General features: G+C 58.0%; 2 protein-coding genes across 2 annotated transcripts in view; both read left to right on the top strand.

Annotated features, from left to right (window-relative positions):
• ABLIM3 (actin binding LIM protein family member 3) overlaps positions 1–2,536 on the top strand; it is a gene marked incomplete at both ends in the record, with an annotated part of 34,613 nt that extends 32,077 nt beyond the window's left edge. The window contains 6 exons of the mRNA XM_079542244.1: positions 77–224; positions 454–483; positions 944–1,002; positions 1,337–1,405; positions 2,104–2,184; positions 2,423–2,536. Coding sequence (XP_079398370.1) covers positions 77–224; positions 454–483; positions 944–1,002; positions 1,337–1,405; positions 2,104–2,184; positions 2,423–2,536 — 501 coding nt within the window. The remainder of the gene's footprint in view (positions 1–76; positions 225–453; positions 484–943; positions 1,003–1,336; positions 1,406–2,103; positions 2,185–2,422) is intronic.
• Positions 2,537–3,463: 927 nt separating this feature from the next.
• Positions 3,464–20,788, top strand: AFAP1L1 (actin filament associated protein 1 like 1; the record flags this gene model as incomplete). Its single annotated transcript, XM_079542243.1, has 19 exons — positions 3,464–3,794; positions 13,581–13,709; positions 13,867–13,950; positions 14,219–14,316; positions 14,445–14,556; positions 14,836–14,934; positions 15,327–15,538; positions 15,890–16,069; positions 16,684–16,770; positions 16,995–17,088; positions 17,175–17,327; positions 17,458–17,669; positions 18,232–18,377; positions 18,939–19,023; positions 19,137–19,251; positions 19,452–19,616; positions 19,845–20,023; positions 20,246–20,374; positions 20,765–20,788. The coding sequence occupies 19 exons, from the start codon at positions 3,464–3,466 to the stop codon at positions 20,786–20,788; spliced, it is 2,634 nt and encodes an 877-aa protein (XP_079398369.1).
• Positions 20,789–21,998: the final 1,210 nt, after the last annotated feature.

Below are 21,998 nucleotides of genomic sequence, written 5' to 3'. Positions count from 1 at the left end.
AGTGCGTCACCTCTTTGCCCAGAGGTGCCACGTGCCCTGGGATGTTCCCAACCAGCACTGCCATCTCTCTGCCCAGATCCAGAGCGGCATCGGCAGGCTGATCCTGAGGGAGGAGATGAAGGCGCGCTCCAACTCCTACGCAGACCCCTGGACCCCACCCCGCAGCTCTGCCAGCAGCAGAGAAGCCCTGCACACGGCTGGCTATGAGGGCTCCCTCAACGGCTGTAAGCACAACTGTCCGCCCCTCTGTCCCATGCAGGAAGGGGCTGGGAACGGGGGATGCACCCAGGAGACCCCTTTCTTCCTGAGGCTCTGTGCAGTCCCCATGCATTCATGGGGCTGGGACTGTGTGGGGATGCCTGGGGAGCTCTGGGGACCACGGGATGGGGGGGGGGGATCTCTGCATGGTGCAGAGTGCTCAACCCTTTGACCCTGGCTGTGCTCCCCTTGCAGCCCCCCGGATGCACTACCTGGCTGACAGTGGTGAGTGTACCACCCCTCATCCTTGGGGCATGGTCCTACCCAGGTGTGGAGACCAGAGCCTGAGAGCTGAGCCCAGAGAACCATGCTAGGATTGGGGAGGTGTGGGGAGAGGAAGGAGCCCTGTGCTGTGTCAGGGCAGAGCAGGAGGGAAGAAGATTTTGAAAGGGGCTATTGGGATGGAGGAAGGAAGGCTGCCATGGGAGAGAAACACACTGGAAGGAGTTGGAAAGGAGACAGAGCCAGGTGAGTTTGGAGCTGGACAGAAATGAAGAAATAATGGAAATTCAAACAGACTGTGAGCAGCTGGGTTGGGGAGGCAGGAACACATCTGTGCCATGCACGGGAGCGGCGGCCGAGGAGATGTGTCAGAAAAGGGGAGGTATGGGCATGCAGCAGTGCTGCTGGGTGCATTGGGCTGGCCCTGCTGTCTCACTCATGCTCCGTGGTGGTTTCCTTCCAGATCCCCTCATTTCCAAGTCAGCCTCTCTCCCTGCCTACCGGAGGAACGGGCTGCACAGGGTGAGTGCCTCCTGCTGCTCCCTTCTCTGCATCCCTGCTGCCATGCCTGGCTGTGCCAGTCCCAAATAACCCTCAGTGGGCACTGCCAGAGAGCTGTGCCTGCCCCACTGCAGGTCTCAATCCCCGTCCTGCAGCTCACATTGCTTTGCTTCACACCCTATAGCTTAGGAGACCTGGGCTTGTCACTTCCCTGTCGCTTGTGCTTTAGTTTCCTCCCTGCCAGGCATGGGGGTGTCTTCCCCTTTTGGGGTCATGAGAGATGCTGTGCTGGGAAGAAGACTGTCTGGAGGGGCCCCTTCTCACCCCTCCCTCTCTCCTTGAATCCCTCCCGCAGCCGCCCAGCGCGGAGCTTTTCCACTACGACAGCACCAACGCCGTCAACTGGGGGATGCGAGGTGAGGCTGTGGGGCAGCAGGCAGGGTGGGGGGCCAGCGGGTGCCGTGGGGCTGCCGCCCCACTGCAGGCAGCTCCAGAAATGGGATCTAGACCAGAGGGACAAGGGCAGAGATGGGGGAGTCCCCGCAGCCCGGGAGGGGGCTGCCGGTGGGAGTGGCTCATGTCTCTTGTTTTTTTGTGTCCCACAGAGTACAAGGTAAGATGGCTCCCAGGCGTGACTGCCACCTGGAGGTGACACCCAGAGGAGGTCCCAGAGAGGTGCCCCTGTGTGCCCAGACCCTGTTAGGGAGAAGCTTTGCCCTCTCCCTGCCTTCTTCCCCCTCCATCCTCATCCCGACAGCCCATCTTGGCACTGTAGGGCTCCCAGCAGAGCTTCAGCTTCCTGCTTGGGTCCCCAGCCCTGTGCTAGGCAGCAGTGTCTCCCTGGCGCGAGGCAGAGGTGGGTGGCTGTGCTCGTGTTCCCAGCTCACATTCACCTCTGGGTCACTCCTGGCTTTGCAGAGCGAGTAGCAGAACTTTGATTCACCGTTTCAGAGCCACACAGGTGGATTAGGGTCACACCAAAAGCAAGCCACCTTCTACCCTGTCCCACCAAAGCCCTGCTGTGCTACTTAAGCCCCCCCAAAATGTGGCAGGGCGAGGCATTGTCCTGGTGCCCCATTGCTGGCTGTAGAGAGCTGCCATGGTGCTGCTGTCCCTGCGCAGATTTACCCCTATGAGCTGCTGCTGGTGAAGACAAGGGGAAGGAACCAGCTGCCCAAGGATGTGGACAGGACTCGGTTAGAGGTGAGGCATCTTCCAGTGGACACATCTCCTTGGGGCTTACTCTCCCTGGCCCACGTGGGGCAGTGAGGGGGGCTCATGGGCACGCAAGGAGCATCTCCTGTGCGAGCAGAGCTGCAGGCTGCAGTCCCCTGTTGCACCCCTTTGGGGGGGTCTCACTGCCAGACCCCCTCCAGCTGCAGCCCTGCACTGCCATCAGCCTGGGATGGTGGCCCTGGCCCAGCAGCTCCTCTCTCCGCAGCGGCACCTCTCCCAGGAGGAGTTCTACCAGATCTTTGGCATGACCATCGCCGAGTTCGACCGCCTGGCCCTCTGGAAGAGGAACGAGCTGAAGAAGCAGGCGCGGCTGTTTTAAAGGCATTATAAATATATACATACCTATAAATATATACATAGAAAGATCTCTATATTGCAGCTCTGTATGATTCTCAGTACTGTACGTGGCAGAGGCACCCTCTGCTCCCCTGAGAGTGAATTGGAGTCTCACGGATAATTCTGTGCTCTTTGTTTCTTTTTCTTCTCGAGCTTTGATTCTGCATCCATCTTTGGGGGCTTCTGGGAGCTGAAGGTGGCAGGGTGGGGGGGTGCTGTCAGTGCTGACCTTCTGCAGCGGCCACAGCTCTGGAAGCCCTGTGCTGTGTGCTGAGGGTGGGAGTGGATGTGGTGACAGCACGCTGGTAATTGCTGCTGTCAGCTTTAGTGCAGCAGTAATGAGCCAATTGGGTTTATAATGATTTCACCCATATAAACTACAGCTCCCTAAATCAAGCTCGGCTGTTTGGGGCTATGAAGAACTTCCAGCAGCAGTGCGAGAGATAAAGCCTGGAGAGGCCAGAGCTTCAGTTAATTCATAATAATAATGCCACAACAATGAGAAGCTTTTAATTTTCAAAACATTTTATGAACGTTAAGTAACTGTTCCTCACCACTCCCAGCATAGCAACGATGGGATAACTGGGCCAGAGTCCCGGCACACACCTCTGGGACAGCAGCCAGCCAGCAGCACCCCACGGGCTGCCATCGCTCAGGACGTGCTGAGTGACTGCCGTGACCCAGAGAACAGCGGGTGCCTCACAGCAGCTGCAGTGCCCACGGTGCTGCTTTGGCTGTGCCATAGGGATGGCTGTGCCCTGTGCCCACAGCCCGGGGCGACCCTCTGGTTTGAGAGGGAATTGGGGCTCTGTCCCAAGGACAGAGACGAACGGGGACGCATCTCTGCGGGGCTGTGCGCAGGGGGAGCAAGGCTGGGCTGCTCAGGGGACCAGAAGGGGCTGCCGGCTGTATGGCGCCCCGCACTACAGACGCCAGTTCTCGTCGGGGCGCAGCGACAGCGGCAACGCAGGGCCGAGGGACGCCAGGAGAGAGCGAGCACGGAGTGCCCCGGGAACGGCGAGGCGAAGCACGGAGCTCCGCACGCGGCTCCGGAGCCGCCGGCACCCGGCGGGGCGGGGCAGCATCCCTGCGGGCGCGGCTCAAGGCGGGGCCGTGCCGGTGCTGCCCCGCGCCGAGGGAGGGGCGTTGCGGGACCGCCGGCACCGCGCCGCCACTCGCCAGTCCGCTCCTCCCGGGGCGGCCGCCGCTGCCCGCGGTGCGGACCATGGACCGGCTGAGCGGTGAGGGCACGGCGCGGGCGGCGGCACCGGGCGCCGCGGGGGAAAGGGCCGGGGGTCGATGCGCGTCGTCACCTGAGGCTGGGACCGCGGGCTGGCGTCGGTCGGGCGGGCGAAAGGGCAGCGCCTTGCGGGAGGCTGCGCGGGGGATGAGCGCTCGGTGCGCTCGTCGAGGAGGAGGAGGTCCCGCGATTGAGGAGAGGGAGTTTCCGCGCCGCGGCCGTGGCACCGAGCGCCCGGGGCTGTCGGGTTGGAGCCGGACCGGCCCCGGTGCGGTGCCTGCGCTGCGGGGAAGGAGCGGCGTGGTGCTGCCCGTCAGTGCCGAGCGCTGCCCCGGGGCTGTGCGGCAGCAGGTGGAGGCGTGGGGAAGCACACACGGGTCCCGGCCTTGGTTGGTGCCGCAGCAGTACTAATGATGCCGGGGATGTGGCTCTGCAAGGCAAAGTCTCTGTGTGAGCTGCTCGGGGTCAGCGCCGCGAGAGAGACCCGAGGGTCAGGAGTTTCCCCTCCCGATGGAAAAGGATGGGGTGGTGTTTCCGCAGTAGAAATGTGATGTGAGGAGTTCGAATCTGGGGATGCAGCACGCAGTGTTGTTGCTCAGTACATTGCCTGGCATCACAGGAGAGGACAGGAACAGGGATAGCCACCCCTTGCAATTCACCCAGCCCACCTGCCCCGCAGTGCTGGCTCTGAAGGAGGCTGCTGCTGCAGGAGGAGTGTTGTTGTCAAATACACGTGGTGCCAGGGCCCAGAGGACCTCATTGATGGGCAAAGGGGAAAGCTGTGCAGGCTGCTGGGAGGATGTCCCTCCTGTGATGGATGTCTACCCCCACATGATGAGACACTGAGGGCTCCCCACATCGTGGGGAGGTGATGGCATGCTGCAGAGCCCATACTGGCTTAGTAGAGATGAGCCCAGACGTGGCACAGGATGTGCATGGAGAGGTCCTTGTCCATGACTCCTGCATGGAGGCCCACTGCCCCAATGCCTGCCATGCCCCACTTTGCAAAGATTTCCCCACTGAGGCAGAGCTGTGCTGCTTCTTTTACCTCTCATAGGTGCCTTCTATGGTAGTGGTGGAAGTGGCCTGCTGCTTAACTTTCAGTGTGTGTAATGAATGGCTGTTGGCACTCGGATTGCTTTTTGCTAATGTAAACCTTCTCCAGACTTTTCTGCTCATCACCAGAGCCACTGGATCCCTCTGAGGCTGTAGCTGTGCAGGGAGGGCATGGAGTTTTGGTGGATGAGGGGCCTCTGACTCAGTCCCCAGCCTCTCCATACTCTCTAGCAGCTACTCAATGCTGTGCCAATGGAGAGCTATGGATGTGCCTGTGATTTGGGGATGCTCCACGCCATGAGCCTTGCTCCAGCTGGGCTGTGCTTGCTTCTCCTCATTAATAACTCTTCTCTGACCTTTTGTGCCACAAGAATTTCAATCTTGCACCATATCTGTGGTCTAAATCCAGTGAAGCCAGCAGAGATGTGTCAGGGATAAACTTGGCTCCAGCTCACCCACAAGAATGGGGAGGCATTGGGCTAGGAGGGAGGGAGCCAGGCTCATTCCTGACCTGCTGCCTGAGCCCCACATGCAGCCTGGTGAAGGGGCGAGGAGCTCTGAGGCCAGCTGTTAGCACCAGGCAAGTGCCGAGCTCTCCCCCGCATTGCAGCCATTCCTTCCGCTGGAAGCTGAGCTGCCTGGCGGCGGGGTCCTGTTTATAGCCCAGGGAATGGGGATGAGCTGTCCCTGGGCTGCCCCTGTGCAGGCAGGCAGTGTGTCATTGCCCCACGCAGCGGTGGGGCTGCTGGGCAGGGTGGGAAGCAGTGGGCTCATGCTGTGTTAGCACCTTCCAGGCAGTGAACCCAGGGATTCCAATCGCATGGGACTGCCTGGAAACCTGCCTCTTTCCAACGCTTGTTCTTGACCTGGAAGTGCTGTTTTCCGGTGGAAATGTGCTGAGCTGCATGCTGACGTGCCCCGTGCTACACAGCATACAGCAAAATGCTGCCTGCAGGAGGGCCGGCACTCCTCATCCCATCCCAGGAAAGCTTTGTATGAGGTTTTGAAGTTGTCTCATCCTGAACAGTTGGAGGGCTTTGTAGAGGAGAACAGGGAGTGAAAGCTGGGCTCGGCCCAGTGTTTGCCTGTTGTTCTGTGGCCAAGTTGCTTGCTGGGACACAAGATAAGGGTTTTGCAAAGTGGAGGCTTGAAGTGGTTTCTGACATCCCAGACTCACGTCCTAATCCTTTAACTCTTCCCTACACCAGTCCAGTCTGGCACAGCTAAAGGAACGAGTATTTCCTCCTGTGTGGAAGGAATCTTTTTCCCATGTAAATTAATGGCAAAACTGCCACTTCTACATAACCTGTATGGAATATCCCTCTCCCAGGGCAGGCAGCTTGGTCAGAAAATCCCTGAGGAGCTCTGCATTGTCCCTGCTCCACACAGCAGCCTTGGCATGAATAGTGCTGGGCCCTGCCACCCGCAGCCCGGACACTGCCATGGCCAACAACACCCGGCTGTCATCACCCCCGGCTGCCAAAAGCAGTGGCATCATTCAGTGAGCTCCAGCCCCTCTGTGCTAATGATCTGCAGCCTCTGTGGCAGGGAAGGATGAACATCTCTGATTTGGTGGGCCCACCCTATGGAACCTGCCTCGGGTTCTTCAGCCTCTTCGATTTTTGCTTCTGATAACACCTCTCATCAAAGGAGGGCTTTTGGCAGGCAGGGAAAACACTGGCATTTCGTAACAGTTTGGAATGAGCGCAGATCTTTGCTGGGAGGAGTTTCTATGTTCAAAATCTTTTTTTTCTTTTTCTTTTTTTTTTTTTTTGAAGTGGGTTTTGCCTGCATGTGATCCTGGAAGCGATAGGAGCAAGCTCTGGGCGCCTCTGTGCGCTCTGATTGCTGGCAATTAGCAGGAGAGCTCCGGGGAGGTGTGTGAGGAGCAGCCTGAGCAGTGGCTGTGGTTTTCTCCCGGGTGCTTTTGAACATTTGACCCAGCAGACTCGCCGATGGCAGAGCAGCCCATTTGTGTCTCACTGTCTGGCAGGTTCAGCCTCCATGTGACACAGTGCCAGTGTCATCTTATGCTTTTGGAAACTGAGGTTGTACAGGGCAGAGCCAGAAGTAGGAGATGTGTAGGAACAGGTTTGATAGCTGGCTTTTGTATGCCGAAGCTAAAAGCAGGTAGGGTGAACCAGTCCCAGCACCAATGGAGACATCAGCACTTTCTGGGCGGTCACACCGTCCAGTGTGCTTGGACTTGGCTTTCCCACCATGCTGCACTGGCTGTCCTGGATCCATTCCTGCCTTGAAGGGGTTAAGTGGGTAGGAAATGCTGCAGGCTGGTGGCCTTGCTGCTGCACCTGATGCTCGCCAATGGAAGGAAACGGAAGGGCTGTTCTCAGCTGAGCAAACACGCTTATCCTGCCCTTGAGGATGCTACGGCAGCACGGCTCCGGCCCCCAAAGTGCAGAGACCCTATGGGTTCCCCCACGGTGTCCATCCCACAGGGCTGGGCAGGGCTGGTTCTGTGGTGCTGACCTCATAGCAATTTTGCCCCTATGGGATTTTTCTACCCCTGCTGGTTTTTACTCCTTCCACCACCTCCAGAAGGAGGTGTCCCCATCATGCAGCATGGCTGGATGCATTCAGAGAGGCAGAGCTAGCTCTGGCTGATTCCACATCCATCCCGTTCCTGCAGCTCCTGTGTCCCCCCACCCTGCCCCCTTCTAGGGGAGAGTCCTGTGTCCTCTTGTACACGATGGCCCCATGGCACTTTTCCTTTAAGAAGCACATCTGCTGTATGGAGCTTTGGGGAAGGGTGATGCCTAGGACACAGAAAGCTTCCATCCATCCGTAGGGCTGGGATGCCCATTCAGGAGGTGCCTGCTGTGTCCCCTGCATGCAGGGTGTGCACCAGGCAGTGCCTCAACCACCCTGTACTGCTCTGTCCCACTGCTGGGGCCACTCCTGGTGTGGGGGCACGGCAGCATCCTGCTGCTGCTGCAGGGCTGGTTTTGAAGAGGCCAATGCCAAAATTTTACTTGGAAATAGCAGAGTTTATTCTGGGTTCTGGCTAATCCTAACATCTCTCCTCAGCCTGAAGCTTGTTTTTATACATTGCTCAGCAGGTCTTGCCCCTGCCCGACTATTCCTTTAAAAGGGCATCTCAAACCTCTCTTTTCCTTTCATTACTTAAACACGTTTTCAGCCAGCAGCTCTTATCAACCCAGCCCCACTCCCTGCTCCCGGACTCCCTGCAGAGCATCACACCGGTTGCTGAAATGTCACCCCCTGAGTGCAGCCCTGTGTGATCACAGAGCTGTGTCCTTGGCACTGGGCTGTGCCTGAACTCAGGGAATTCTCACCCAGAGGCTTCGCCGTGTCCCTGTACCTTTGTTTGCTCACCTTCTTGCTTCACTCAGCAGTAAAAGAAGGTGATACACAAAACTCTGGGGTCAGGTCAGATGCAGCCTCATCGTTTCAGAGGGGAAAAGTTTGCTTTGGGTGAGCTAAAACAAACCTCCACAGTCTTCTCCAGGAGATGGAGAAATGCCAGTGCAGAGGGGGCAGCCCCTGGTAGCATCCCTAGCACGGGGCACCAAAGGGCTCCTTATCTGCTTCGGTCACAGGAGGTGGTTGGGGGTGATTCAATCATTCCCCTGTTAATTATTACCTCTGCAGCTCACGCTGATGGAGCCGTTCTGCTGTGGTTCAAGCGCTCTGGTGATCACATAGCAGGCAGGGCATGGGCCTGGGGGGGCTGAGAGAGGGGGCTCAGGCAGAGCGTGTTTGGAGCATGATCTGAGCTCCCCTTGGGCCGGGCTCACGGCTCAGCTGCTGGCTTCTGGGGTCACTGAGAGCAGGGCTGCCAGATAAGGCTTTCAGCAGAGCTATTTATATCAGGGAGAGAGCTGCTGCTGGCACATAGCTGGACCAGGCACAGGGCCCTTCTCTCAAGCCATGCTGAAAACAGCAGTAGCAAACGTGTGCCGGTGGTCAGCACAGCCCTGAGTGCCTGGGGTGCACGTTTCAAAGGGTAAAGCATTCCCTGTCTGCTTTGTCTCCCTGGTGTTTCTCCCTTGGTCCCAGTGCTGGAGCAGGGCAGAGGGCAGTGAGCTGTGGGCTCCTTGCTGTAAGATGAGAATGCAGTGGTCGCTCTGTCGGTGGGAACCTCCTGTCCCCTTGAGCAAGCATGTTGCACGTTCAGCTCCCAGCTCCCAGCCTTTCAAGGCTATCAGCCGAGGATACTAAATACTGCAGAGTTGTGTTGATGAACTCCCCAGGAGATCTGTGCCCCTGCCTTGCCCAATGCCTGGCCACACAGAGTGCTGCAGGTCCCTGCTGCCCGCAGTGCAACAGGCACTCAGGAGGTGTGAGCCAACTGTGCTCAGTGCTGGGGGTGCTGCAACCCCTGAGCTGGGGTGCCCTGAGGTGGGGATTAATGGCTGTGGGGGTGGTTGGAGAGGGGGTTTGGGGGCACAAAGGAGGAGCCCGAAGCACTGAGGCTCTGGCTGCTAGAGCTGGAAGTGGAGACACTGCCCCCACCCACCCCTCTCAAGGGGCCCTTGTTCACAAGGAGGAGATGATTCATGGACATCAAGCGGCCCCTGAGCAAATCTTCCTCTGTTATGGGATGTTTCCAGAGCATGAATGTGATAATTAATGGCTTGCTTTTCTCTTAAAGCCTCTGTGCTGCAGCATGCCAAGTTGCTGGGTACGCACTCAGGCAGGAGGGGACTTTCCAGGCTCTCCTTGCTGCCAGCCCAGTGCAGCTCACCCTGCGCCCGCCGGGGGCTGAGATGCTGCAGGGCCTCAGGCAGTGTGGATGTGGAGGAACAATGGTGGGAGCGCCTGCCTGCTGCCCTGTGGGAATGCGGGAAACAGTCCTGTGGGAATGGGAACGGCCCCCCAGCACTGGGCTGGGAGGCTTCAGCCTTCCTTCCCTCAGAGCTGCTCTGAGTGCTCAGTGCCGCTGCCCTCAGGTGCTGCAGTGGCCCCCTCCCCTCCTGCACCTCACCCTATTTCTGGCATCCCAGGAGCTATAAACATCTGTTTACTGCCAGTGGCGACTCCAAGCAGTGCTCCTCCACAGGCAGAGCATCCTGGGGCCCTGCCCACGCCAACAGGAAGGATTTATTTTTGCTCGGTTTTTATTTTAGCTACAAACAATGGCCGTCACTCCCAGCATCCGATTTCCCCCGGCCCCCCTGGCCCCCAGCCTCCACCTGGTGTGGGAGGAAGCAAGGCCTGGAGGGGACAACAGAACCACGGGCTCAGTCCCTGCAGTGATGTTGCAGTGCTGCTCCCTGGAACTGTTCCCCCTCCTCGGGGCTCCTTTGGGCTGTGGCTGCCAACCAGCTCTGCTTTGCAGCCACACGTGTGTGGTCTTATCTCTGCCTCTGTGACAGACAGTCCATGCACACGGAAACTGCTGCGTTAGCTTGGCCGGAGACTCTTCTTCCCCTTCCTTCTTCTCCTCTTCCTCCTCCACTTCCCTGCAGGTTGCTGAAGCAAGAGCTGCTGCTTGCTCCTGTGACTGAGCAGAGGCTGAGGAGAGGGGACATGCTTTGCAGCTGCGCCCAGAGCCTTATCTCCAATCCAGAGGACACGGTTTCCCAAGAGGAATGTGTTCACAGGGTCTAAGAATAGAGCTGGCCTGGGCACGAGGTGGAGAGTGGTGTGGGGTGCTGCTGTGGAGAGAGGCACCCTGCTTGATGCTGTTTGTGGGGTGTACTGGGATGCAGAGCAAGCACTGCCTGCTGACCTGAGCAGCAGCAGCAGCATCCTGGTGGTGTTGTGAGCATCATTCTTGTTGCTGGTGTCCAGACCTCCTGTCCCAGGAGTGCTGACCTGTGTCTTATCCAGCCCAGCTTAGCTCATGCTAAAGCCATCTGCCTCTGTAGCTCCCAGCCCTCTCAGGCACAGGGACCTCTGACATCTTCCCATCCCTGCTGCAGTAGACGTGGAGATCAGCACATCTCCATTGCAAGGCTCCGTATCCTAGGATGCCTGCACCCAGCACAGAGAAGTGGTCTGATGGTGTTTGGGCTGCAGGAGAAACTCCAGCAGCACCCAGCAGATGGGACCCTGTGTTTGCACTGCTGCTTGGCAGCAGGGAACATGGGCTGGGCTCTCTGCGGCCGGTGCCCTACTCGCCCAAGGGTGGGCTGTGTGCTGGCACCAGATACCGAGCCCCTCTGTGCCATCCGTGCAGTGACCCGTGGGCAGTCTCCCCTGGCTTCCTGCAGCCACCTCATTAACCTCCTGTGGGCTGGGAGCTGAACAAGTTCAGGAAATTAATTTCTTCTCTCCCTCCGCTCCCCCAGGCGCAGGCTCGGCTCTGTGCACCCGCTGCAGATCAAGGCCCCTTTGAGTGGCTCACCCCCCCACCCCCCCTCGGCTCCGGGGGCAGCTGTAACAAGGGAGATGCAGGGGACAGCTCAGCTGGGGAGGAACAAAGGAGCCTTCAGTGCTCTGCTTTGAGTGCTCGTTGGCCAAGGCGCTGCCTGCTCTGTGGCCCTTTGGCCCTCAGTTGGTCTGGTGCCCTGACATGGGTCTGAGAGCTGTGATGGGAGATGTCCTGGGGGATGTACCCTGGGCTGCAGTGTGCTGTGAGAAGGTGGCATAGAGCGTGGTCCTTATCTGCTGAGCTGGGGCAGGGAGTGGGTAAGTGTCTCCCCAGGCGCTGGCGGGACATCTTGCTTCTCTTCTCAGCTTCTTCCTCACTAGCCCAGCGCCCTGCCAAGCCTCGCAGCTGGATCCTGGCTGGCCAGAGCAGGATGTCTCACCTGGCAGTGTGTTTCCACCATTTCCATTCTGCGTGCATCCTGGGAATGTCTGCCCCTCTCCCCTGCATCAGTGGAAAGGAAGAGCAGTGGGAGCTGAGCACCCACCCACCTATGTGCTGTGTGCTGTTTTTCCACCTCCAAAGCTTAAGCAGCAGCCCTGGTCCCACTGTGCTGCCCTCTCCTTCTCCATGGGCTGGGAGATGCTGCCCATTCACTGGTGCTCACCGCCCTCCTTGGGGTCTGCCTGTGGAAGACGGGCACTGGCAGAGTCATGCTGAAGGGCTGTGCTGGTGTTTGGCTTGGCGCTGGGGAGGAGGAGGAAGCAGAAGGTCTGTGGAGATAGAAGACCATCAGCAGAGGCAGCAGGATGTGAGCTGCATCCTGCCTGCGTCCTGGGGAGCGGTGCTTTGGAGCTGGGCATGCTGTCCTCTTGCCTGGGGGGATTGCCTTGGCTGGGCACTGATCAGCATCAGCTGGCTCGCGTTGGGCTCCCCTTTGGCTGAGGGATGTTTTGCTCGCCCTGGGAAACATCCCCTCACCGCTGCCTGGCTCTGCACTGCCCTGCAGCCATGAGGCAAACAGTCCTTCCTCCGAGCACCACTGCTGTGTCCCTGCAGAGAAGTGATGGTCCAGCAGTGCACCCAGTGGCTGTGTGCTCTGTCCATGAGGCATGCACTCTGCTTTCCAAACATCCCATCACTCAGCACGTCCCAGCTGCCACTGCGGTCCCCTCTGGCCTCTCCTCTGTCCCTGCAGACCCATAGCCAGCTGTGGGGCCACCCCAGCTGTGCTCTGATGATGTTCAGTTGCTGCCAAGATCTCACTCACACTTGCATTGAAAGAAACAGTTGTTTTTTTTTTTCCCCTCACTGTCGATAGCCTCCAGAGCCGCAGGTTTGTTGGCGTTCTGAGCTGGGCCGTCTAGGTGCTGGATGCTGCAGGTGCTACCCACATAACACAGGAGCTGGGGTTTGTCTCCAGCTCTGTTTTGCTCAGCAGAAATCAGGAGAACAGCCTGGGAGCTGCACGCTGGAGCAGCTGAGGAGCCCATCCCAGCTCTGTTCTGGGGCTCTGGTTACCAGCGGGGCTCTGTTTCAGACCATGGGCTGAGCAGGGCTGGAGGTGCTCTGCAGGCAGCACGGGCACAGTGAGGGGTGCTCAGAGCCCTGTAGTACATCGGGGGCTGAGCAGAGCTGCTGCCCAGCACTGTGCCTGCAGCAGGGGTGCTGTGTGGCAATGCCTTCCCTTCCCTCCTCACCAGCATGCCAAATACTGCCTGAAGGGATTATTTTTTTCTGGAAGCCTGCTCTGAAATTCAAGCACACAGAGTTGTGTTACACATGGGTGCAGCCTGCACACAGTGTGCAGCAGCACACAGCAGGTGTGCATCAGGTGCCCCATCCCAGAGAGGGAGTACCAGCAGCCGTGCTACACTGTAGGTGGGACAGAGGTGTAGTGTTATCTGCATGGAAATATTCACGTGCTGAGCCCTTTGATAGCAGTCCAGCAAGCTTGCAGAGCTCAAGTTTCCACCCACAGGCTGCATCCCAGCGTCTGTGTGCGGGTGTGTGCAGAAGGAGCACGTGTGCACTTGGCAAACAGCCGTGAGCCCAACCCAAGATCTCAGCCCCACGGGGGTCTTCCATGTGTCACAGCCCTTTCTGCCTTCTCTGAATCTTTCTGCACATTTATTTTAGCACCTCTGGTGTTGCCCCTGTGCTTTTCATGCCTGGCTGTGATGTGGGGGAGAATGTCCTCAAGGTAAAGGTTGATTCAGTTCCTGAGCTTGTCACAATTTTGAGCCAAAAGTTGAATCAAAATGTGCAAGATTGGCTTGGAAAGTGCCCCATGCCTCCCATGTGCCCTTGTTGTCCCAGCTGCCTCTTCTGCTGAGCCTCTGTTCTGTGTGCCCTTCCCCACATGCAGAGGGGCTGTGGGTGAAGCCCAGCATCCTGACATTGCTACGTTCATGGGCTTTTCTCTGCTTCCCCCAGTGCTGGACCAGCTCCTGCCAGAGCTCAGCATCCTGCTCAAGCTGCTGGACCATGAGTACCTGAGTGCCACAGCCCAGGAAAAGAAGGTGGCTGTGTCCTCCATCCTGCAGAAGCTGCAGCCACCCACAGGTCAGTGTTCCACTGCCATGGCACCCAGTAGCTGTCCCACTGGTACCGTGTCTCCAGCCTGCTCTGTGGCCATGAGTTGGCATATCTAGGGGGCAAGAGGTGCTGGTGCCTGGCCATGCTGCCCAGCTCCAGGCTGAGCTTCTCTCCTCACTCCCAGGGAAGGACACAGACTTCATGTATGTGAACACGGCCTCCCTGAGCAATGGCACCAGCTTTGTGGAGTCTCTCTTCGAGGAGTTTGGTACGTGGGACCATCTCAGGATGGTGCTGGGGTCTCACTATCAGGTGCTGAGCTGGGCTCCCAGTTGGCCATGGGGGCTCTCAGGGGGGCAGGAGGGAGGCTGAAGCTGTGTCCTTGTGCCCGGGGAGGGCATTGTCATCCTGGGCTCCTGTTCCTGCTGCCCCATAGCCATGCCCGTGGGTGCTTGGCCTGGAGCTCCCTGGGGACATGGATGCCCATCTCTAGGGTCCTGCTACTCCCTCACCCTCTTCGCTTCCTCCCAATCCAGACTGTGACCTGCGGGATCTCCGGGACATGCAGGAGGATGATGGGGATACCGCTGACAGCATCGGTGTGGAGCTCGCGAGGAGCCAGCCAGCAAAGAGCGTATGTCCCAATACTCTAAAGTCTGCACCAGCACAGGGAGGTGGGACCTGCTCCCACCTCTCACACCAGAGTCACTGCTGGCCCCTCGGGGATGCGTGGCCTCTCATTCGCTGGTGTTTCTGCCACAGGTTCCTGCAGACCCCCCTCCGCCTCTACCCACCACCCCCCCGCCTGAGGATTACTATGAGGAAGCGCTGCCCCTGGGCCCGGGCAAGGCCCCCGAGTACATCACCTCCCGCAGTGAGTCCTGCTCCTGGCCGCATCCCACCTGCCCCACAGCCAAACAGGCAGAGCCAGACCCTCCTGGTGAAGGAAGCCACCCGCACTGCACTGCACCCACTTATTTCCCGTCCCGTCCCACCATGCTGCTTTGCACCAGGCTGTTTGCTCCTTGGTGGGGAGGGAGCAGTGAGCAGAGGTGACAGCCTTGGTGCCTGTGTGCGCTTGCAGCAGGTGGACATTGCTCTGCCTGACTGCAGGCTTACCCACAGCCCTGGCCATCCTCTGCTTCCCCTGCAGACAGCTCCAGCCCCCCCAACTCTATCATGGATGGCTACTATGAGGACGCAGACAGCAACTACCCCGTCACCAGGATGAACGGGGAGCAGAAGAACTCTTGTAGGTACCTGGGTGCCCTCACCAGGCAGGGAAGAGCTTCAAGGAAGTGGGCGTGAAACATGGGCTCAAGCAAAACTGAGTTGCTACGTGCTGAAGGTGCAATGCGGCTGTGCCTGGCTGCAGCGCAGGCAGGAGGGGAGGCACCGAGCTTTCCTGAGCTGCTCCTCTCTGCTGCACCAGGAGCCTTTAAAAGTGTGAGACTTGCAAAGAAACAAGCCAGCCCTGGGGCTTGGACAGGAATGCCTGGGACTGGGTTTTGGCCTGCAAGCATCATGAGTAATGTGGAGCGGAAATGGGGGACATAGGAGTAGTGGGGTCAAAGCAGCAATGCTTTCAGAGCAGGATGTGGAGCTGCTCCATCTGAGTGGGGTGACTTGCCTACTCCCTTCCAGACAACGACTCAGATGCCATGAGCAGCTCCTATGAATCTTATGATGAAGAGGAGGAGGAGGGGAAAGGTCAGCAGCTGACACACCAGTGGCCATCAGAAGAAGCCTCCATGAACCTGGTGAAGGACTGTAGGATTTGTGCTTTCCTGTTGCGCAAGAAGCGCTTCGGGCAGTGGGCCAAGCAGCTCACCATCATACGGGATGGCAAACTGCTGGTGAGCCCGGTGCTGGTGGGGCACCAGGGGTGGGAAGAAACCTGCAGGTGGGCTAGGGGGAGGTCAGCAAACCCTGCTCCAAGACTGCGACCAACCAACAGCACATGCAGGGGTTGCTATTTCTTCCTTTGCATGCAAACAAAGGGCTCCTTGCTTTTGGGGTCCCTTGGCTACCGAAGGAAAGGGAGAGGGCATCCTGCAGCCCTGGTATTGTTGAGTCTCTGTATAGCAGAGACACAGCCACCTCCACCTGTGCCGTTGGCTGCAGGGTTGCTCATCCCTACCCACCATCCTGGGCATGGATGCATCCAGCAGCATCAGCTGAGCCCTGCTTCCCTTTGCTTCTCCCAGTGCTACAAAAGCTCCAAGGACCGGCAGCCGCATGTGGAAGTGCCACTGAGCACCTGCAATGTCATCTATGTCCCCAAGGATGGGCGACGCAAGAAGCACGAGCTGCGCTTCTCACTGTCTGGCGCTGAGGCACTGGTGCTGGCTGTGCAGAGCAAGGAGCAGGCTGAAGAATGGCTGAAGGTAGACTGCTGCCTCCCCCTTGCTCACAGCCTCCTCTGGCTGCCCTGGGGAAGAAGAAAGGGAAGGGGGTTTTCCTCTGGCTCTTATCAGCCATGGGGACGGCTGGCTGACTGCTTCCCAAGCTCTGGGCGGCTCCTGTGCCGATAGCCTGAGCTTGAGCCCCTCACCAGGGAGTGGAGTGGGGATGTTTGCTCACCCCCTCCTCTTCCTCGTGGCCCTTTCCTGTCTTTGTTCTGGATGTGGGAGGCAGAGAAGGGGCCATCTCTGCTGCGAGCCCTGGGCTGAGAAAGGGGCTGTGCTGCCTCTCCTGCAGGAACTGTGACATGGGAGACAGCGGGGTGTGTAGTGCTGGCAATGTGATTGTGCAGATCCCAGATCCCTCATGTCCAACCCTCTGACCATGCATCTCAACAGCAGTTGTTATTTGGAAGGGGCCTCAGGCAAGCAGGATTTGTGTCCCAAGCAGGGCTCATGGTGGGAAGTAGAGCTGGGTGCTGCAGAGACCACAGTGGCCAGATGGGCTTGGGCTGTGCAATGGGAGCTTGGCACTGTGGGGACAGTTGCCTTGGTCCCCAGCCCATTGTGAGGGGCTACTCAGAGGCCTTTCTCTGCAGGTGATAAAGGAAGCAAGCACTGCAGGAACGAGTGGGATGGAAGTCCCCATGTCCCCAGTGATGCCCTGCAAGATGGATCTGGATAAGGTGATGTTTTCTGGCTGTGGCTGAGAGGACAGGGACGGGCCCATGTGCCATGTGGGGCTGGTGACCCTCCATCCTCACAGCAGGTCTGCAGGGCCAATGGGCTCCCAGAACGGAGTGCATGTCCCAGCCCTGTGCTGGAGGGACAAAAGCCCATGCGTGGTCATCGCTTGGGGCTGGGCAGAGGGATGCTGCTGAACCATTGCCTGCTCCACTGTTCTCCACAGAGGCTGTCACAGGAGAAACACACCTCTGACTCAGACAGTGTGGCGACGGGTGAGACCTGCTCCCCCATGGCGCGCAGAGAGCTCTGCGAGAATGGTATGGTGAGATGCGATGTCGTCCCGGCCCACTGAGCAGGGACACTGCGATGGGTGATGGGGGCTATCAGAGCTGTTCTCTTCCAGGGAAAGTCAAGAAGAGCGGCTTGGCTGACCTGAAGGGCTCGATGAGCCGGGCAGCAGGGAAGAAGATCACCAGGATCATCAGCTTCTCCAAGAAGAAGCCTTCCCCTGAGGATACGCAGACCTCCTCCACTGAGGAGGATATCCCATGCTGCGGTTCGTGGGGCTAGGGGCAGAAGGGTCCTGAGCTCCCTTATGAGGGGCTGTGGGAGCTCCCATTGAGCTGATGGAGAATTAGGGCACTCCATGGGGCTCCAAAATGGTGCTGAGACTCTTCTGTTCCCAGGCTACCTGAGTGTCCTGGTCAACCAGTGCTGGAAGGAGCGTTGGTGCCGCCTCAAGGCCAACACCCTCTACTTCCACAAGGACCGCACCGACCTGCGCACCCACGTCAATGCCATCAACCTCCGGGGCTGTGAGGTGGTCCCAGGACTGGGTCCCAAACACCCCTTTGCATTCCGTATCCTGCGCAATGGGCAGGAGGTGGCCGCTCTAGAGGTGAGCAGGGCACACCAACTCCCTGGGCACGTTCCTGGGAGGACTGTCATGCTGGGGGAGCACCTTGGAATCATAGGGAGACTTCTAAGATCATCTAGTCCAATTGTCAATCCATCATTGTCATGCCTACTAAATGGCCAGCACGTCCACTAAAACATCATTCTTTGGATGGAGCCCAGTCTGGAGATGCTCAGCCCCATTCGAGTGCTACCAACGTTCCTCTGTCCCAAGTTCACCTTTACTTGCTGTTCTGGCTTTTATTAGGAGAAAATCAACCCTTTCAGAAGCCAGCACATGGTGCCTCGCTTTCCCCTCCTGTGCACGCTGATGAAGCCCAGGGTGCCTTTATGGTGCAGGGATATGCAGTGAGAAGGCCAAAAGGGCTGAAACAGGCAGCTTGCTGGGGGCTTGGGAATGCACGTGTTTTCTCTTTGATTCTCCTAAATCTTGCACACGTGCTTTGCATAGAGAGCCCTTCCCTGCAGTGAGGCTTTGTGTTTTGGGGTAGGAGTGAGGGTCACTTGAAGCCAGGCATGCTCCGCAGCCCCTTCTCTCTCCACAGGCAAGCTGCTCAGAAGACCTGGGCCGCTGGTTGGGCCTTCTCTTGGTGGAGACGGGCTCCCAGACCGCACCGGAGGCCTTGCACTATGACTACGTGGATGTGGAGACGATTGCTAACATTGTGACAGCCGTGAGGCACTCCTACCTGTAAGACTTTCCTCCTGCTGTGCTAAACCACAATGGGGTAGGATGGTGAGCCTCATCCTGGGCTCCTGGGCAGGGGCATGGGCTGTGACTGGGTTTTCTCAAGATCCCAGGAGATAGAAGGGACATCCCAGAGGCTGGCATTTCTTAAAGCAAGGCATCTTCCCTTGGGCAGGACTGAAATTAGAAGGTGCTTTTTGAGAAGTTGTGGATGCCCCATTCAAGGCCAGGTTGGATGGGGCCTTGGGCATTCTGATCTAGTGCCTGATTTAGTAGTTGGCAACCCTACTCGTGGCTGGCGACCTTACTCGTGGCAGGGAAGTTGGAATGAGATTATTTCTGAGGTCCTTTCCAACCCAAGACATTTTATGATTCTACGACTGTATGCTTCTTTAGTAATGCTGATGAAGAACCTAAGGGATATGTGTGCTTGGCTAGGGCAGCGTGAGCACTCAAAAGCTGTGTCCCTGCCCAGAGCTGGGAGATCAAAGTGCCCATTGTGGGGCTGGCAGGAATGTCCTGGAAAGGAGGAGGCCGATGGCACAACCATCCCTCATCCCACAGGTGGGCCAGCAGCTCCCAGGACAGCCGGCCCGACTCCTCCCGCGTGGTGTATGATGATGTCCCCTACGAGAAGGTTCAGGTGAGTGTGACTCAGGGCCTCACCATGTCCCACCGCTGTGGAGGAGGTGTTCCGGGGAGCCTTGGTGGGTTGTGGCAATCCTACAGGTGTTTCAGCATGCTCTTCTGTCCCCACCACAGGCTGACGAGGAGTCGGGACGGCCAGCAGGAGCCCAGGTGAAGCGCCATGCCTCCTCCTGCAGCGAGAAGTCACGGCGAATTGACCCGCAGGTCAAAGTGAAGAGACATGCATCGAGTGAGTGGGGGTCTGCAGTGGGACCCTCAGGATGGGGGAAGCCTGCGGCCTCTGTGTAGAGGCTGATCCCACCAAGGCATCCTGGGTTGAGCTGTGCCAGCCCAGTGGGACCACGAGAGGTGTCCTTGCAGCTTGGGTTGGGCTCAGGTGGGGCTTGCTTAGGCTGGAGCCATTGTGATGGGCTCTCCTTGTGCATGCAGATGCCAACCAGTACAGGTATGGGAAGAACCGGGCTGAGGAGGATGCCAGGCGGTTTCTGACAGAGAAGGATAAGCTGGAGAAGGAAAAAGCAGCAATTCGCAGTGAGCTGGTGCTGCTGCGGAAAGAGAGGAGGGAGCTGCGGGAAGCCATGAAAGGCAGCTCAGGTAGGTTGCATACTGTGGCTGAGGATGCTCGAAGGCACCCGGGTACGGTGGGAAGGACCGAGATGCAATGCAGGGCTGGCAGCGTGGCCGTGGCACTTGTGTCTATGCTCAGGCTTGGCTGCAGCACACAGCTGGGCCAGCAGCCCCATCTAGTGTCACTACCCAAGAGGATTGATGGCTGCCCAGCCCAGCAGCCTCAACCACTGAAAGGAGCACTTGTGTGATCAGGAGTGAAGCTGCAGGACCTGGAGCAGCGTGTGGCTTTGCTGGAGGAGCAATGCCGGCAGAAGGAGGAGCGCCGCGTCGACCTGGAGCTCCAGCTGAGTGAAGTGAAGGAGCAGCTGAAGCAGTCGTTGGCAGGAGGGCCGGCCCTGGGACTGGCTGTGACCAGCAAGGCTGAGAATGGGGTATGCACCCCTTCTTCCTTGCTCCTCTGGCACCTGTAAAGGGGTTTGGGGTGGGGGCAAGCAACACGTGGGGATGAGGGGACACCCCTGATATTTGTCACTTTGTGGTTAGAGGTGGGAAGCAAAGCACTGACCTCAGCTTTGACTCCATGACAGTTTGTGCTTTCTTGGCACTTTCTGCTCCCTAAGTTTTGTAAATCCTTCTTATTCTCTTTTCCGCAGGAAGCTACAAACAAGCCAAATGGGAGCCCCCCTGAGCACTTGGTTCCCGTTAACAGTGCAGCTGAACTGAGAAAGAGAAGCCCCTCCATCCTTCCTGCCAACAAGGGCAATGTGCTGAGGAAGGCCAAGGTCCTGCTTCACTCCTCCTCTCCTCCCTGGCCCCCAAAGAAATCTGTTTTTCATCCTGTCCCCATATTTGACCAAGAATTTGGGGGATTGTGGATGATCCTTACTCCAAATACAAGGGATGCTGCCTGGGTTGCATGTGGGCTGTCCCCTTCAGTGGCAGAGGCTACTGACATGAGCCTAGCCTGCAGGAGATTTGAGGGTCCCAGGGCTGGGTGGGCAGTAGTGAAAGTATCACCTCTTCAGTGCCCAGGGCAGCACTCACCAGCCTTTGGAGATGCTGGGGTGGTGCAAATCCCCCGGGAGGGAAGGAGGCCCTCAAAGGGCTTGGTGCTCATTTCTCCAGCCTCTGATGTCTCCTCATACCCCTCTTTTTCTCCTTTTCTCTTGCAGGAATGGGAAAAGAAGCAGACTTAAACCAGGCAGTGGGAACTCCTGCCAGGCCCCACTGGACACTGTGGCCTACTGAGGAGCTACAAGGCCCCTTTCCCAGGCGTGGGGAGAAGTGTCGCCTCCCTTGCCCCTGTGCTACAGTGCCTGCCACATGGGCAATACTATGAACTGTGGGGAAAGGGGCGGGAGGGGATTTACACAGAGCGAGGTGCTGGAGCAGGCTGCCCAGAGAAGCTGTGGTTGCCCCATCTCTGGAGGCACTCAGGGCCAGGTGGGGTGGAATCCTGGGCATCCTGATCTAGTGGTTGGCAACCCTACCCATGGCAGGGGGGTTGAAACAAGATTATCTTTAAGGTCCCCTCCAACCTAATCCATTCTATGATGAGAAGGCAGATGGGGAAGAGGATTCCTTTGGCAATCAGGGTCACATACTACTGGGGAACCTGTCGCTGGGGGTCCTCCTGCATGGCCAGGAGCTTGGCACAAGGCATGTACCTGTGTGACACAGTGTGTGGGACTGATGCAGCCATCGGATGCTCTGCTTTATCGAGATCCATGTTCTACCCCAGGGACACCAGAGGCCTGGCTAATGTTTTCCAAAGTGACTGGATTCTTTGGGGATTCGTGGCTGCCTGGACACTGGGGTTTATAAGCTCAGGACCTGATCCCTTGGACATGCCCATAGTTCACCCTTCTCACCGCTCTCAGCTCCATGGGGTCTCATCTCAGGGTTCTTTGTGCCTCTGGCTCACTGTGTGTCAGCTGCATGTCCTCACTGAGTGCCTCCTCCTTGTCCTTCAGGCACACTTGCTTCCTTTGGGAACAAAGCTCAAGCATCAGCAAATTAACAGCAGGCATCTTCTGACCTTACTGAGCAGCACACTAGGCTGTAAGAGCTGAGGCTGGAGACAGCCTGACTCCCCAACCCCGTGCTGCTTTCAGGGGAGCAGAAGGGCCTGGGACACAGTTTGCCAAAGCACGTCGTCAATGTGGAGCAAGGGGAAGTTTGAAAATAAAAAAATAAAAAGTGCTTTCAAGTGAGAGGACTGGAACAGAAAGGAGGAATGAGGGAAGGTAATTCAGCACAGGTAGAAACAGGGAGAGGAACGAAAAGGGAAGGCCCAGGCCGGTGTGCCAGGGACAACGGAGCACCCACGGCCGCTTTGTGCTCACTGCCGACAGTTACCCTCTGCAGCTTGGTGCCCTTTTAACTCGGTCAGCAGCTCGTAATAAA

Source organism: Tetrao urogallus (genome assembly GCF_951394365.1).
Source record: "Tetrao urogallus genome assembly, chromosome: 14".
Taxonomy (NCBI): Eukaryota; Metazoa; Chordata; class Aves; order Galliformes; family Phasianidae; genus Tetrao; species Tetrao urogallus.
The sequence above is the reverse complement of the archived record's forward strand: the minus strand, read 5'-3'. Positions and strand labels throughout refer to the sequence as shown.